General features: G+C 40.3%; 1 protein-coding gene across 1 annotated transcript in view; it reads right to left on the reverse strand.

The window, feature by feature from the left end:
* LOC105506884 (tetratricopeptide repeat protein GNN) overlaps positions 1 to 17,078 on the reverse strand; it is an 86,186-nt gene that overhangs the window by 65,500 nt on the left and 3,608 nt on the right. Inside the window, exons 2-3 of the mRNA XM_011935165.1 lie at positions 7,729 to 8,734; positions 3,935 to 4,115 (exon numbers count right to left, since the gene is read on the reverse strand). Coding sequence (XP_011790555.1) covers positions 3,935 to 4,115; positions 7,729 to 8,548 — 1,001 coding nt within the window. The 5' untranslated portion in view covers positions 8,549 to 8,734. The remainder of the gene's footprint in view (positions 1 to 3,934; positions 4,116 to 7,728; positions 8,735 to 17,078) is intronic.

The raw sequence follows: 17,078 nt of genomic DNA on the forward strand, positions 1-17,078 counted from the left end.
GGAGAGGACAGGAGGGGAGGGGAGGGGAGGGAAGCACTCATATGCCAAGAATTCCCATCAATCCTGATGACTACCAAATTAGAAATCAACTAAATTACTATCATTGTTAGTGACTCACTGAGAGTCTTCTCTGGTAATACTGCATGAATACGATTTCTTTGAACTGCCAGGAGCATAACACAACTTGTTTTGTGGCTTTTTCACTGAAAAGCTTCTGAATATGCAGAGTATTCTCCGGTCCATGAAATTCACTCTTGCCTTGTGCCTTACACAGTTATGATTCAATAAATACGTGTGTAGTGACTTTTCGCTGATGTAAGTTCCATAAGGAGGACACTTTCCAGGCTCACCTTATTCACCGTTGAATATTTAGTGACTTGTACAACACCTGGCCATAACTTGTTCAGTGAATGAAAGAAATAAATAAACCTGACATTCACCTTCAGCAAAGAAGAGAATCAGCCTGAAAATTCATTTAAAAAGAAAACCTAAAATAGTGTCGTTAGAAGTTGCTTCATAAGAATTCCATCTCCGTGGCTGGGCACAGTGGCTCATGCCTGTAATCCCAGCACTTTGGGAGGCCGAGGCGGGCGGATCACGAGGTCAGGAGATCGAGATCATCCTGGCTAACATGGTGAAACCCCATCTCTGCTAAAAATACAAAATTAGCCAGGCATGGTGGTGGGCGCATGTAGTTTCAGCTTCTCGGGAGGCTGAGGCAGGAAAATTGCATAAACCCGGGAGGCAGAGCTTTCAGTGAGCCAAGATGGTGCCACTGCACTCCAGCTTGGGTGACACAGCGAGACTCCGTCTCAAAAAAAAATAAATAATAATAATAATAATAAAATAATAATTCCATCTCCATTAATATGAGTTTGGAATCAATGCCTTATTGCTGAAATGATTTCACCAGCAAATCTGAATGGTCAGGTTTGATTTTGTGCCCTACTTCCACCTTTGCTCTCTTTCAGTCTCAACCTAACAGTGTGAGTCCATCAAAATATGTCATAGAGGCCAGGCATGGTGGCTCATGCCTGTCATCCCAGCACTTTGGGAGGCCAAGACAGAAGAATTGCTTGATCCCAGGAGTTTGAGAGCAGACTGGGCAACATAACTTGTCTCTAAAAAAAATTTTTTTTTAATTTAGCCAGGCATGGTGGCATGCACCTGTAGTCCCAGCTGCTGGGGAGTCTGAGGTGGGAGGGTCCCTTGAGCCCAGGAGTTTGAGGCTGCAGTGAGCTAGGATTGTGCCACTGCACTCTGGACTGAGAGACAGAGCAAGACCCTGTCTCAAAAAAAAAAAAAGAGTCATGTAAGTAGGTTATTGCTCCGCTCAAAAGTAGTACAGTAAAAGCACAATTCCTTACAGAGACCTGTAAGACCAAACAAGATCCACATCCTCCCCGCCATCCACTGCATCTCCAACCTCATCCCCTACCACCAACCCTACAGCTCTGACTTTCTTCCAGCCGCCTGGCTTCTTTGCTATTTCTGCAGCCTCAGGGCCTCCACATTTGCTATGACTTCTGTCTGGAATGCTCTTCCAACACATCTGAGCATAGCTTGCTCCCTCACCTATTTCTGGTAGTTACCCCAATGTCACCATCTCAGTGAGGGCTTCCCTCACCCTACCAGATGGCCTAATTCCTTCCAGCGTTTCCTTTTCCTCCACAGCACTTGAAGGCATCTCATGAATACTACGTATTTCACATAGTTATCATGCCTGTCTCCACAATGCAAGCTCTGTGGAGGCAGAAATTTATGTCTCTTCTGTTCACTGCCATATCCCATGTCTAGAACAGTTCTTGTATCTAGCAGGTAAAATAAATGAAGGAAAAATGCAATATGAGACATCCACATAATCAGGGGTAGGGTCGTAATTTATTCTCAAGAACAAAAAGAACATTTCATTTTGCAAAGCAATCTGTGGTTCCTTTCGAAATGAGAAAAAAGAAAAGGATCCTACTGATCTATATAGTTGTTTATTAAGACAATGCTTTGAAACCTGAAAAGAACTTTCCTTTTCTGTTGACCTATACATGCTATTCAGGAACTTAAGGTACAGAGCACTGTTTCCAAATGGCAAATCAAACAAGGCCCTGAATGTTTTCATGTATCTAATTATAAAAGGGTTCATTTGTTATATTTTTACTGAGCACAATAATTTGAGTTGTTCAATTGTAATAACATTTATTACATTTCTCATCCACTCTGAAACACTTAAAATTATAACCTAAGTGAGAAATAATTCACATACTAAAAAATTCACCATTTTAAAGTGTACCCTTCCATGGTTTTCAATATATTCACATGGTTGTACAAGCATCACTGCTATCTAATTCCAGAACATTTTCAGCATCCCCAAAAAGAAACTCTGTACCCACTAAGAATCATTCTCCATTTCTTTCACTACCCTCTTCCCCCAACAGGCAATAATCAACTTTCTGTCCCTATGAATCTGTCTACTTAAACCAAACATTCTTAACACATGACCTACATGTTTCTCCTGTGGTCTGAAAATACTGACCAAGCACCATGTTGTATCAACTGAATAAATTGTCTTCCTCTTGGCATGGGTTCTCAGAACCACAAAAGTGTTGGTAGCCCTGTCCCTGAGTGAACTAAACCAGTAGGTTCTGAACCTGGGGCAGCAATGGTGAAGAACAGCCCTTAGCCATCCCAGCACTGCAGTTTTATTTCAAAGCACAAATCTCTCACAGGACACACGAGATGCAAGGTAAAAGCTGGAAAATGAGAATGGAAGAAATAAAGCTATCCTAAGAACCTCCCCACTTCCAGGGATGAGACTGGGAGGGATACCACAGATAACCCCAGCTCTCTCACTGCTGGCCTCAGCTTCCTAACGCCTGTGGATGGTGAACACGGTATTTCACTACCCAAGGTGAGAAAGATATGGAGGTTTTATTGTAGAGGATACTAGATAAAACAATGAAGGAGCGTGTATGTTGAGTAAGATAACCTATTTTTCTGTTTAGAGATGGAGTCCCATTATGTTACCCAGGCTGGGCTCAAACTCTTGGGCTCAAGGGATCCTTCCACCTCAGCCTCCTGATTAGCTGGGATTACAGGCATACACCACCATGCCCAGCTCAAGATAATCTGATTCTTTACAGACAAACACAAACAACAATATGGTTCATATCATTTTCATAAGTGCTAGCTGAATATCTGAATGTAATAATGAGCTGATGACATATGTGGAAGCTCTTTATAAATTACACAATACTATGCAGATGCATTATTCATATTTCCTAATTTCTTCTCTCTCTCTATTTTTTTTTTTTTTTTTGAGATGGAGTCTCGCTCTGTTGCCCAGGCTGGAGTGCAGTGGTGCAATCTCGGCTCACTGCAAGCTCTGCCTCCCGGGTTCACACCATTCTCCCACCTCAGCCTCCTGAGTAGCGGGGACTACAGGCGCCCGCCACCACGCCCGGCTAATTTTTTGTGTGTATTTTTAGTCGAGACGGGGTTTCATTGTATTAGCCAGGATGGTCTCAATCTCCTGACTTTGTGATCTACCTGCCTCATCCTCCCAAAGTGCTGGGATTACAGGTATGAGCCACCGCACCTGGCCTAATTTCTTCTCTTTAAAGTCACTGCACCATTCTCAAAAATTACTTAGACCACCTTTGTTGTATGGGAGAAAAAAGAAGGTGGTTCCCTGCACTCTGGAAGTGTCTAATCTTCTCGAGGACACTGGAGGAAACTATGTGAAATACCAGAAAAGCTTTGCAAGTGCAGAGTGATATCTGATAAGAAAATTCTAACCCTGGGGTGGCTTTTAGGGGGCCTCTCTTGCTCGAAGGGATGAGCATAGAATGGGGAAAGTTAGAAAAGGCATTCCAAGTTTGGGGGATTGCATTTAGCAAAGTCAGGCTGTTCTGCCTGAGCTTGGGATTTCTTAACATCTTACCTAGGGACAGAATCGAAACTGGAACCTGCTGCCACATTGTTAAAATCAAGTTCCACATCCTTTAAGGCAAATTTTTCCAGGATTTCAAAGGTCCTGTCTGACTCCTTGGAAATAACAAACATTTGCTTGCACTTCTCAGTAAACTCTTCGTGATAGAAACGTTCAAAGCTGTGCTTGTAGTCTTGATAGTAAAAAAGATAAGTTTTAATAACTTGGATTTGTAGTTTAACATTTTCGATTCCACGTATTATTACAAATGCCCAGGAAGGCATCTTTCTGTATCTATATCACCTTCTTTCTATTTGTGAAATATTCCATATTTCACAGCCCATTCAATATGCTAATGAAAGAAAACTACAGGAAAAGAATTGAACCTTTCTTCTGCTATTTGTACACAGAATCCTACTTAGAATTCCAAGTTATTTCATGACCTCAGAATGACAAGGGCAAAAAAATTAGGCTTGCTATATAATGCAGGTCATTTTTTCAAACTGTTAGCTAAGTAGGAAGTTATCTAATTCAGTCTTGTGAGGTATGTATGTGTGTCTATCTATGACAGAGGTTGAGGGAGTGGGGTATATTTTTAGGACAAATGTCCTAATAAGGATAACAACCATGGGTACAGCTGCAGCTGTGCCATTGGGCAAGTTTTTTAAACTCTCTGGTAAAATAAGGGGGAGGGGCCAGACAATGGATAATTTCTGAAGTTTCTTCCAGTTTTAATTTACTGCCATTCTAAATTCATTGCCTAATAAAAGTCAGGGTGTTCTGGGCTCCCAAAATGCCCTCCTGTCTCTGGAGACACTCATATTCCCTATGTTTCTTTGTTTGTTTGTTTTAGGAGTAAAGGCTGTTATCAACACATGCAGGAAAAGGAACACCAAATAGTTTAGTCTGATAAGTTCCCAAAACACTCATATTGTACCTTCACAGTTAACAGGGATGCCCCATGGCTCAGACAGGACCAGAATAGACCGGGAGGATCCACAGGCTGTCCAAGGTCAGCTTCAAGTTTCAAGATCTTAGACAGAATTTGGATGACCTCACAGTCTAACAGTCCTCTTGCACTAACCCTGAGCCTCATCCAATAGTCTCAGGAATCTTCAAGGACCTCAAAAGTACTTCTATGGGTCAAGAGTGTAAACTAATAGTTCTACATTGTCTTACAATAACTACCAGCTGCCCAAATGGCCTATCACTACCCTGACTGTGGACTATGAGATTTTGGAGCTACCTAGGTGATTAAAGGGCATTGAAGATCCGAAAGATAAAGAATTTAAGACTTCCTTCTAAAGGAAGGAAGGATTATTTTAAAAATAATCCATCCATTCCATGCCTTCTAATTCAGACATTTAGACCACATATATACATTCAAGAATATGTCTAAAACAAGCTAACCTTTCAGTAATATCCAAAATCAAAGACTAAGGAGAATACTATGGAGAAATAATATGATCTTAACTCCAAAACACAGAAAGGCTATATTCTTGAACACATTAGTGAATATTAATCAACAGATGCAGTTTAGATTGAGATTAGTAAAAGAATATTAATATTAACCACATTTCTGACTTTAACCAAACGTATATATTCTTATTGAACCCATTTGTTATTATTCATTCTCACTAGTTATTAACTCTGTGCCTGATATGTGTCCGGTGGTGGTTTTACTGGTTTACGTAATTACTCTCAAAGTGGTTAATGTTAACCCATTTTACAGAAGAAAAAACTATGGTTTACCAATACTACGTAATGCACTCAAGGTCACATAGCTAGGAGTGGAAAAATACAAGATCCAATGACCTGTCTGTCAGATTCTAAAACCCCAAGCCTGTCATAAATATGTGGGTTCTTTTTAGCTGCTCAACATCCAACCACCCTACCCTAGTTTCAGTAACAGCCCTAGATTATCATAGGGGATCCACCCATCCCAACTCCCAGTTCACATTACTCCAAGGAGGCTAACTCCACTTCCAGCTCCAGAGGTGGCTTGTGACCCAGGATTAGCCAATCAGAGCATCACATTCCCTTGGTACCCAGTGATTGAATCAAATGCAAGTATATGGCCCAAGTCGGGCTAACCAGGGCCAGAAAGACTCAACGTTAGGAATGCTAGGACTTTGAGCCATTTCTGCTGGACTTGAACCTGGAGCTGCTATGGCCCATCTTCCTCTTCCTTCATGATAGAGAAGCCAAGGAGCTGAGCTAACATCAGGACAGCAGGGCCAGGTTGAGAAGCAGTCAGAGACGAGGGTCTGGTACCATCATTTGAGCAACTGAATGAAGCCTGAGCTAAATCAGACTTAATCCTGGGTTTTTTTAGTTATACAAGCTAATAAATTCCCTCTTCATTAAAATCAGTTTGAGTCACTTGCAACCAAAAGAGTTGGGACTGATACAATGTTCTTTTTCCAGGGTCCAGGTGATTTGGCTTCTAGGCAGTTTTGTCTAGCCTGCAGAGGTTTGTCTTCACCACCACCACCCACACTGAATTCAAATGACTCTCCTGTTCAGTACAGATCCATCTGCTCCCTATCACATTACAAGGACTATTGTGTGCCTGGTCCCTGAAAGCATTTGAGAATGTACCATCTGCCACCATTTTCCATCCCCATGTTAATTGGGCCCTTTCATCAGTAATTCATAATCTTTTGGGGTCATTAAAGCCTTTTGAGAATCTAATCAAAGATACAGGCCATCTGCCTACCCCCAGGACACACATAGGCATATAAACATTCTATTTTTCATTCAATTTCACATAATTTTCATATAGCCTATTTTTCATATAATCATCACAGATCCCTCCTGAAGTGTGTGTAGGTGACAGACTCTTCCCTTTTTAATCTGGTACATGTCCACAGGACACTATTTCCAAAAATAGTGGTAATCATTTCATTCACAGGCAATATAATGTCAGGCAATGCTTCTCAAACTTTAATGTACACGTGAAGCTCCTAGTCATCTTGTTAAACTGCAAATTTTAATTCAGTTGACCTGGAATGGAGCTCAAGATTCTACCTTTCTAACAAGTTATTAGGTGATGCTGAGGCTGCCAATCCATGAGTCACATTCTAATAAAAGAGGTGAAAAAGAGCAGGCATAGATTTTAGAGTCAGAGGGACCTGAGTTCAAATCCTGGATTGGACCCTCACTACTTATGTGACATTGGTAAGTCATTTCACTGCTACACAGCAGCTTTCATTTGCTCATCGGCAGAATCAGAATTATAATATAACACCTACTTGCAGGGTTAAACCTTGAAGATTAAATGTAATAACAAAACCAAAGCACCAGAAAATTAATAAAAGTTGATTCTCTTCCTCTTAGCTCAGTATTTCTGAATTTTGGGTAATTCTTTATTATGGGGACCGTCCTGTGCACTATAGGATGCTTGTCAGTATCGCTGGCCTCTCCCCACTAGATGCTAGTACCTCTCCCCCAATCGTGACAACCAAAAGTGTTTTCAGACATGGCCAAATGTCCCTTGAGGGAGCAAAATCGGCCCTGGTTGAGAACCACTGCTCTAGACTCACTTGTTAAATGCCAGATATTTTGGGTATTCTCTGAGCTCCTTCACCCCCTAAACAATCTTCCATGACTGACTCATTACTTGCTCTTATTTTCAGTTGCAAAAATCTTCAAAGTGGAGAAATATATGTCACAAGAACACAATAATAATTTTTAAATGCTTAAGGAATATTTGCAATCATTTAAAAATTCCTTTCACAAGGAAGACCTATAAAAACATTACCTTTATGTCGATAATGAACTTAGTTATCTCTATATTTACTAACCTATATTTTCAAGCATTAAAGTGGCTGGATGAAGTTTTTCTATCACGACTGACCAGTCCTTGAAAACCAGCTCACCCAACTCGTGGAGATCACTATAAAATCTCACAGGGAGCCCTTTACTAATAATCTTGGCCTTAAGCTTTCCAATCCTCAATTTTTCCTCTTCGTTCGTTGAAGAACTCGAGGGCAGCCTCTCTCCCTTTTCCTCATGATCTAAAGCCTTCAGCAGTGTGGTTCCAGTCCTAAAGTAAAAATACTGAAATTGAGATTCATTCAGAAATGCTGCTTGGATTATCTCAAACTCCGTCAGACTGCAGTTGGGGTTCTCCAGAACCCAAGGATAACCGTTTTTTGCAGCAACATAGAGATTCTGTTCTACTTTGGATAAGCTTGACAAGCGAGTCACTTTGGAGGTCATGAAACGTGAGTAGTCGGGGAGGAAGTCTCCATACGTCTGACCCAGCATGCAGATGAAAAAGGGAAAGCAGCTGTTCACATAGTCAAGGCAGAGCTTCAGATGTTGGGAGCGAAGACAAGAATACTGTCTAAACAGATGGGTGGGTAAGGATTTTGGGGCCTTTAATTCTGACCAACTCAGGTCCACGGCTTTGAAATATGTGCCCCGGGAATTGCAGAGTTCATTAAGCTGAGGGAAGATGTTGTTTGCCAAAAAGTCTCTCTCTTCTTGAAAATCATTCAGAGTCGAGCAGATGTAAGGCTGAATGGGTTTCTGGGGCTTTTGAAGGAATTGGGTATACCTTTGTACATTCTCATTTGTCTTCTGGCTCATTTCTCTTTGCTTGGGGACAACACTATGCATAAAATATCACAATTTTCATCCTAGCACAGCCACCAACCCCCACTGCTTCTAATCTTCTTCCCAATTATGTTTGCTATGAACAGGTGGAAATCTTCCTTGAAAACTGTTTCTTATCAGTATTGGAAGGTGAGAGATGCCAACCAAGGGACAGATCAGAGTTGAAAAACAATCCAGTTTAAGTTAGGACTGAAAAAGAAAAAAAACATTCATTGTAGGATTACAGGCAGTGCATGTCTCCCCTGTACTTCCAAAGCTTTTGCTGAACCAGAAGGCAAGTGGGCACAAGCCAGAGGCCTCCCCCTCTTTCCCCGAGCCTCCCAGTCTACCTTCTCAGTGTCCCTGTGGCCAGCTGCTACTTCGGTCCCCTATGAATTTGGAAGTTATACAAGTGCACTTGCTGATAGTGTGAAAAAGAAAACAAACCCAGAAAAGGAGCTCAATGTCTTTAAGAGCAGAACAAGCCAAGGAAGACCTATGACTGTGACCAGAAGCAAGAATGAAAGCAGGTCTGAAGATGAAGTTAGGACAGGAGGAACAAAGACCCTGGACTAAAAGCAGCTGGCAGCTGAGAGGCAAGGAAGTCTGGATCTAAGAACCTGGGAAAGTTCAGGGAATTTTCTTAGTCTTGTATTGTGCAGGCTCATACAACATTCCACTCATCTCCAGGAATTAAATTCCACTGAGCTAATGGAAAAACATACACCCTCCAACAATGTCATAGCTATGCTTGCAACAGCTCAGAAAAAAAAAAATGGTAACAACCTAGTTGTATGAGGTTTTTCTTGATACAACTCTTTTCCATGCCAAATATTGCTCTTCTTTGGTTATGTTTATTGCTTTCAGTTGTAGAAAAACATATCACATTATAGAGCAATTTTTCATCAGGATCACCTGACAACAATATAACAATGCAGTACCTTTTTAAAAAGTGTTAACCCTTTGCATGGTATTGTTCTGACAATCCTATGATAGCCAGGATTACCACTCTACTTTATGAATGAAGAAACATAAGTGCAGACAGGATAAACAGGACATCCAAAGTCAGTTAGCTAGGAAGTGGAGAGCCAGGATCTAAACATGGGTCAGTCTTACTCCAGAACACATACAGTATGATGCCACCATAGAATAAAGATAAGACCCTAGGTCATGCAGACACTATAAAATTGGTGGGTGGGAAACACCTATGCAATAAGCAATACTGTAATAAATAGGTGGCAATTTAGAAAAGAGTAATTTAAACCACAATCTCACACTATTTTACAAAAAAAAAAAATTCTGAAAGATGGCAGAATAGACACTAGGGGAGTTTTATTAATAGACGCCTCACCAGACATGTAGAAGGTTCAAGACAGATTACTGGCCCTTGCAGATTCTACCTTCTCCTATTCCCCTGTGACAAAGGTCATTCCTATTTTACTCACTACCAATCCTTTATCAATAGATATATAAACAGAACCACACTCAGAGATGAGTCAAATAATGGAAACTTCAGATACATTTTAAATAGCTATGAATAATAGGTTAAAAAAAGCTAGTGGAGGTCCGGGCGTGGTGGCTCACACCTATAATCCCAGGAGTTTGAGACCAGCCTGGCCAACATGGTGAAACCCGTCTCTACTAAAAACACAAAATTAGCTGGGTGAGGTGGCACATGCCTGTAATCCCAGCTACTAGGGAGGTTGAGGCAGGAGAATCGCATGAACCCAGGAGGTGGAAGCTGCAGTGAGCCAAGATCGCACCATTGCACTCCAGCCTGGGCAATAAGAGCAAAACTCCATTAAAAAAAAAAAAACTAGTGGAAAATATGTAAAACATGTGTAAATAGATGTAAAGTTTCAGCAAAGAGATGAAAACTATGAGAAAGACTCAAATGAAAACATTAGAAAGAAAAAACATGGTATCAGAGATGAATTCCTTCATCAGACTTTCTAGAAAACTTAACACAGCAGAAGAAAGAATCAGAAAACGTGAAGATGGGACAACAGAAATCCAAACTAAAATGCAAAGAGGAAAACAAGGAGAGAGGGAAAGAAACACCAAACACCCAAGAACTATGGGAACAACTTTATCTACTCCAAATAGATATAACTGAAGTACTGGAAGGAGAAAAGAGGTAATGAGGCAGAAAACATAGTTGGGCGGGGAAGGGAAAGGCTTGAATGTTCAAAAATAATGAAAGACATGAAACCACAAATCCAAGAAAGTCAGATAAACCCAAGCAGTATAAATACAAAAAAAAAAGATAAAAAGAAAAAAACAATAAAACACCTAGACACATCACACAGAGAAACAAAGATAATTGAGCGAATTCTTTGTTTTGTAATTTTTTTTTTTTTTTTTTGTAGCGACAGGGTCTCACTTTGTTGCCCAGGCTAATCTCAAACTCTTGGCTTCAAGCAATCCTCCCACCTCAGTCTCCAAAGTGTTGAGATTACAGGTGTGAGCCACTGCACCTAGCCAAGTGAATTCTTCAAAGTACCAACTGGGAGAAAAAAATAGTCAACCCAGAATTATATATCAGGTGAAATGTCTATAAAAATAAAGGAAAACTGAAGACTTTTTCAGACAAACAAAACTGAGTAAATTGACTTCCAGAAGGCCTGTGCAATAAGAAATGTTAAAAGAAGTTCTTCAGAGGCTAGGTGCAGTTGCTCACGCCTGTAATCCCAGCACGTTGGGAGGTCGAGGCGGGTGGATCACAAGGTCAGAAGTTCAAGACAAGCCTGGCCAACATGGTGAAACCCTGTCTCTACTAAAAATACAAAAATTAGCTGGGTGTGGTGGTGCACACCTGTAATCCCAGCTACTTGGGAGGCTGAGGCAGGAGAATTGCTTGAACCCAGGAGGCAGAGTTTTCAGTGACCCATGATGGCACCACTGCACTCCAGCCTGGGTGACAGACCAAGACTCCATCTCGGGGGGAAAAAAAGGGGGGTATACACTGTAAACCCTCAAGCAACTAATACAAATTTTAAGAAGAAACATAACTAATAAGCCAATAGGAGAGCTCAATTGGAATTAGTGCAAAAGAATGCCAAGAAAGAGAAAAATAACCAGATGGAACAAATAGAAAACAAATAGCAAGATGGCAGATTGAAATCCCATAACATCAATAATTAAACTAGATGTAAATCCCTCCCTTAAAGGGAGAGATCAGGAGATAAGATTTAAAAAGCCACACCCCACTACATGCTGCCTAGAAGAAATCTACTCTAAATATAAACAGATAGACAAAATAAAAGTAAAAGGTTGGAAAAAGATATACCATGCAAACACTATTTAAAAGTAAACTAGAGGGCCTATATTATTATCCAGAAAAAAGTAGACTGCAGAATAAGGACTGCTACTAGGAACAGAGAGTGACATTATATTACATAATAATGAATATAAAAATAACTCATAGGTCAAAGAGAAAGTGAAAAAAAATTAGAATGACAGAAGGCAGCTCATTTGTTAGCTGGAGAAGGTTTGGGGAGGAAATACTACAAATGGAAAGGAGCACAAGGAAACTCTTGGGAATGATGGAAATGTTCTATATCCTAATTATAGTGGTGGTTACACAGGTATAGATATTCATCAAAGTTTATAGTTGAACACTTTAAATGGGTGCATTTTATGTAATGTAAACTACATCAAAATAAAGTTGATTATTTTTAAAAATCCAGGAACTACATAACAAGAGGAAAATGTTAAAGTGAAAAAAGAAAAAAAGTAGTTATAGATCATAATAATAGCAATGTGAATAAAACACTGCTAAATATGGGAGACAGCATAGTATAGAGACTGAACGTCCAAGCTCAGACCAATTCCCTGGATTCAAGTCCTTACAGTCAGTTTCTTAAATCCACTGTACTTCAGTTTCCTCATCTGTAAAATAGGGATAACATTATCTATATCGCAGAGTGGTTGAGAAGATTAAAGAAGTTATTAGATGCAAAATGCTTAGAACAGTGCTTAGAAACAAATGCTCAATAAACACTAATAATTGTTATTAAAAATGAATGCACACAAGGAACAAAAGGAAAGAAACACAACATGGCAGCTGTCTTAGAATACTCATATTATGGCACAACTGCTTTTCTAATCAAAATTGCTATAAATTACAGTTATTTTATAATAAAAACAAATTAAAAAATAGTCATCTCCATACTCTGCTTCACAATTGCTGATAAAAAAAAAATCTTCCCAGTTTTTGCAAGAAGAAATTAAAAACAGAAAACAGAAACCTAAATGAAAAAAGGAGTTATTTTTGAGTGGACAGAAAACACAGAAAAATAGGGCGTGCGTTTTTATTTTTCTGCTTTTTGAGACAGGGTCTCGCTCTGTCACTCAGGCTGGAGTGCAGTGGCGTTATCATTGCTCAGTGAACCTCAAATTCCTGGACTCATGCAATCCTCCTGCCTCTGTCTCTCAAATAGCTGACACTACAGGTACCTGCCACTGTGACTGGCTAAGTTTTTTTAAAGACAAGGTCTCACTAAGTTTCTCAGGCTGGTCTTGAACTCCTAGCCTCAAGAGATCCTCCTGCTTCAACCTCCCAAAGTGGTATCCACCATGCCTGGTGCATTTTGCTTTAAAACAATTCAAATTTTAAAAAAAATTTATGCCAACTGGGCGTGGTGGCTCACGTCTGTCATCTCAGCACTTTGGGAGGCCGAGGCACATGCATCACGAGGTCAGGAGTTCAAGAGCAGCCAGGCCGATATGGTGAAACCCCATCTCTACTAAAAATACAAAAAAAAATTAGCCAGGCGTGGTGGCACACACCTGTAGTCCCAGCTACTCAGGAGGCTGAGACAGGAGAATTGCTTGAACCCGGGAGGCAGAAGGAGTGAGCTGAGATCGCGCCACTGCACTCCAGCCTGGGCAACAGAGCGAGACTCCATTTCAAAAAAAAAAATTACTATAAATATTTCATTATTACTGTAAGTGGAGGAAAAAACATATATATGGCACAAATAGACAGTAGCTGTAAAAATAAATGCATTAAGGCCAGGAGTCATGGCTCACTCCTGTAATCCCAACAGTTCGGAAGGCCAAAGAGGGAGGACTGCTTGAGCCCAGGGGTGTCCAGGCTGCTGTAAGGTATGATGGAACCACTGGGCTCCAGCCTGGGTGACACAGCGAGGCCCTGTCTCTAAATAAATAAATATAAATGCATTAAAAAGAAAACAATGTAATTAAATTCTAGTTAGATACAGTTCTTTTTATTAGAAAGGGAGAGATGAACGTGTTCTTAGACGGACATGTACCAAACTGACTTTCTCTTCCCATAATCAGTAAGACTGAAACAGAATTGAAAGGGTTCAACTTTTGTACGAGGAAGTCAATGTTATTTAATATTTTGCCCCTGGCCCACCTGAGAGCAGTAACTGGCATCAGAGTGGCACCTCCTACTTTGTTGGGTACACTCCCAGAGATTGAGCATGGCCTTCGGAGTCATATAAACCTTGCCTCAGGGTCTGACTCTGACACAGTTTCTGCAGCTGTAAATCTGGAAGACTGATCTTACCCCTAAGATGGGAATAAATGAGGCCTTGTATAATAAGCACCTCATAAGCCCTTGTCTTTGAAAATTTTTTCTTTTAACACTGTGAAGGTAGACTTCTCATTAAGAAATATCCTTCTCAACAGATTTCTCAATCAAGCTATCACTGTTTAATATACATTTTATTTTATTTTTTATTTCTTGAGACAGCGTCTCACTCTGTCACCCAGGCTGGAATGCAGTGGCGTAATCTTGGCTTACTGCAACCTCTGCCTCCTGGATTCAAGTAATTCTCCTGCCTCAGCCTCCTGAGTAGCTGGGATTACAGGCGCGTGCCACCACACCTGGCATGCCTGGCTAATTTTTGTATTTTTAGCAGAGATGGGGTTTCACCATGTCAGTTAGGCTGCTCTCGAACTCCTGACCTCATGATCTGCCCGCCTCGGCCTCCCAAAGTGCTGAGATTACAGGCATGAGCCACTGTGCCAGGCCTAATATACATTTTAGAATCTGCAAGGTCTACACAAAGTCCTCAGTAAAAGTTTGCTATTCCTATTATTGTTGTTAATATTATTTCGAGTGCAAATGTCTGAATTCATATTTTGTGATGAAGCAGCCTCAGTAATATCACTGTATTTATTGTAGCTCTTTATAACAAAAAGTTATAAGAAAAATCTATTTACTGGTCAAAAATGCCTCTGACCTTTTTCAGGAATTTCTTGCAACATTTTAAGGCTTAGAAATTTGTATATTCAAATCCCACCTCACCCCCACCCCACAATCCTTTTAGTATCATTTTAGCAATTTTATCACTGACAGCCCCAAGTTGTACTTTTTCTTCTTTAAAAAGCTTCTTATAGCCTGGCTAACATGGCAAAACTCCATGTCTACCACAGAATACAAAAATTAGCCAGGCATGGTGGTGTATGCATGTAGTGCCAGCTACTCAAGAGGCTGAGATGGAAAAACTGCTTGAACCCAGGAGGCGGAGGCTGCAGTGAGCCAAGATTATGCCACTGCACTCCAGCCCGGGCAACAGAGTGAGACCCTGCCTCAAAAAAAACAAAAAAACAAAAAAACAAAAAAAAAATTCTTACGCTTAAAATGTAAATTGATGAGAATGCAAGTTTGTGCAACTTCCCTAGCAGCAAACTGTCAGAAAGCCTTGTAAAACAAATCATGTATTTTTACCAAGCATTCTAATTTTAGGAAGTTATTCTATTTGTCTATAAGGATTTACCTCTAAGATTTTCACTGCAGTGATATTTACAATGGTTTTAAAACTGCTAACAAACTAAAGGTCTAACAATAATAAATTGGATATCTTGTGGAAAATGTTTATCATATATTGGTAAGTGAAAAAGATAGTTATAAAACTGTATTATTGTGTGATCCCATTTTTAACTTAAAATGTGTTAAATATTAATAAAGACTTCAAGATGCTAATAGTGATATATCTGATTACAGCACATGGGTTATTTTAATTTTTTTCCTTGACTTTTTTTTTCTTTTGAGAGGGAGTCTCACTCTGTCACCCAGGCTGGAGTACAGTGGCACGATCTCAGCTCACTGTTCAACAGATTCTCCTGCCTCAGTCCCCCAAGTAGCTGGGATTACAGGCGCCTGCCACCATGCCCAGCTAATTTTTGTATTTTAGTAGAGATAGGGTTTCACCATGTTGGCCAGACTGGTCTCGAACTCCTGACCTCAAGTGATCCATCCGCCTTGGCCTCCCAAAATGATCCATTTGCCTCGGCCTCCCAAAGTGCTGGGATTACAGGTGTGAGCCACCGTGCCTGACTGGTTGCACTGATCTGTTTGTATATTCAAATATGTAGAGGACACATCATTCTTTTCCATGTGTAGCATCTGAATCCCATTCTTATATGAGGGAAACCCCCAACTTATGATTCTGAGCCTCCCATGAGAGAAGCTGAAAATGCCATGTAAAACCTTTCCCAGCTTCCTTTGCAACTAAGGTATAATAAGTAGCCTTCAAACAGGCCCCAGTGCTCTCTGGCTGCTGGTATTTACAGCCTCGTGTAATCTCATTGGGTAGGTTGTTTCCGAAATGATGGTGTGTGATTTCTGAGGTTGGTTATGAGTCATTGTGCTTCCTGCTTTGTTCTCTGTCTTGGATCACTCACTCCAGGGGAGGCCAGCTGCCATGCTGTGAGCACACTTAAGCAGCCCTATGGAGAGATCCATGTGATGATGAACCCAGGCCCCGGCCAACAGCCATGTGAAGGAGCCATCGTGGAAGCAGATCTTCCAGCTCCTCTTGGGCCTCCAGATGATTTCAGCTCCGGCCAATGTCTTGACTGCAAGCTCATGAGAGACTCGAGCCAGAACTACCCAGTTAGGTGCTTCTAGATTCCTGACCTACAGATACTGTGTAAGAGAATAAATGTTTACTGTTTTAAGATGCTAAATTTAGGGGTAGTTTGTTATATAACAATAGATAATACAAGGGTTACAGAACCTGACCCAAGTTCTTCATTTGTTTTATATTCCTCAGTATTTTATAGTTTTCTTCATGTTGGAACTATGTCTTTCTTATTTCTAAGCATTTTATGGTTTTTGTCTCTAATATGAATGACATTTTTTAAAATTTTCACTTCTATGTGTTTTTTGAAAGATTAGAGCAAAACTAGTGATTTTTATATATTTATCTTATAGCCAATAATCTACCAGATTCTCGTATTATTCTATACTTGTTTTTTAAGGGGTTGGGCAGTGGCTCAACTCGAGGCAGATCACCCACTCACTTCCAAGATCAAACTATAGGCTTTTTAACTGCAGCAACTTAAGTATATGCTATTAGAGCTGGAAATAATCATTCTATACTTAAAACAAAAAACCCTAGGGTCTCCTGGATTTCTGGGACATGCAATTGTCATCAGTAAGAAGGAATTTCAAAATAAAGGACTCCATCTTTTCTAAAATTTATGCCAATTACTTGGTTTCCTTGTCTTGTTGTTAAATCCTCCTAAACTGTGTGGGACATTACTGACAATAGCAAGCATCTGTGTCTGGTTCCTG

The sequence above is a fragment of the Colobus angolensis genome, unplaced genomic scaffold, assembly GCF_000951035.1.
Source record: "Colobus angolensis palliatus isolate OR3802 unplaced genomic scaffold, Cang.pa_1.0 Scaffold10, whole genome shotgun sequence".
In the NCBI taxonomy this organism is placed as follows: domain Eukaryota; kingdom Metazoa; phylum Chordata; class Mammalia; order Primates; family Cercopithecidae; genus Colobus; species Colobus angolensis.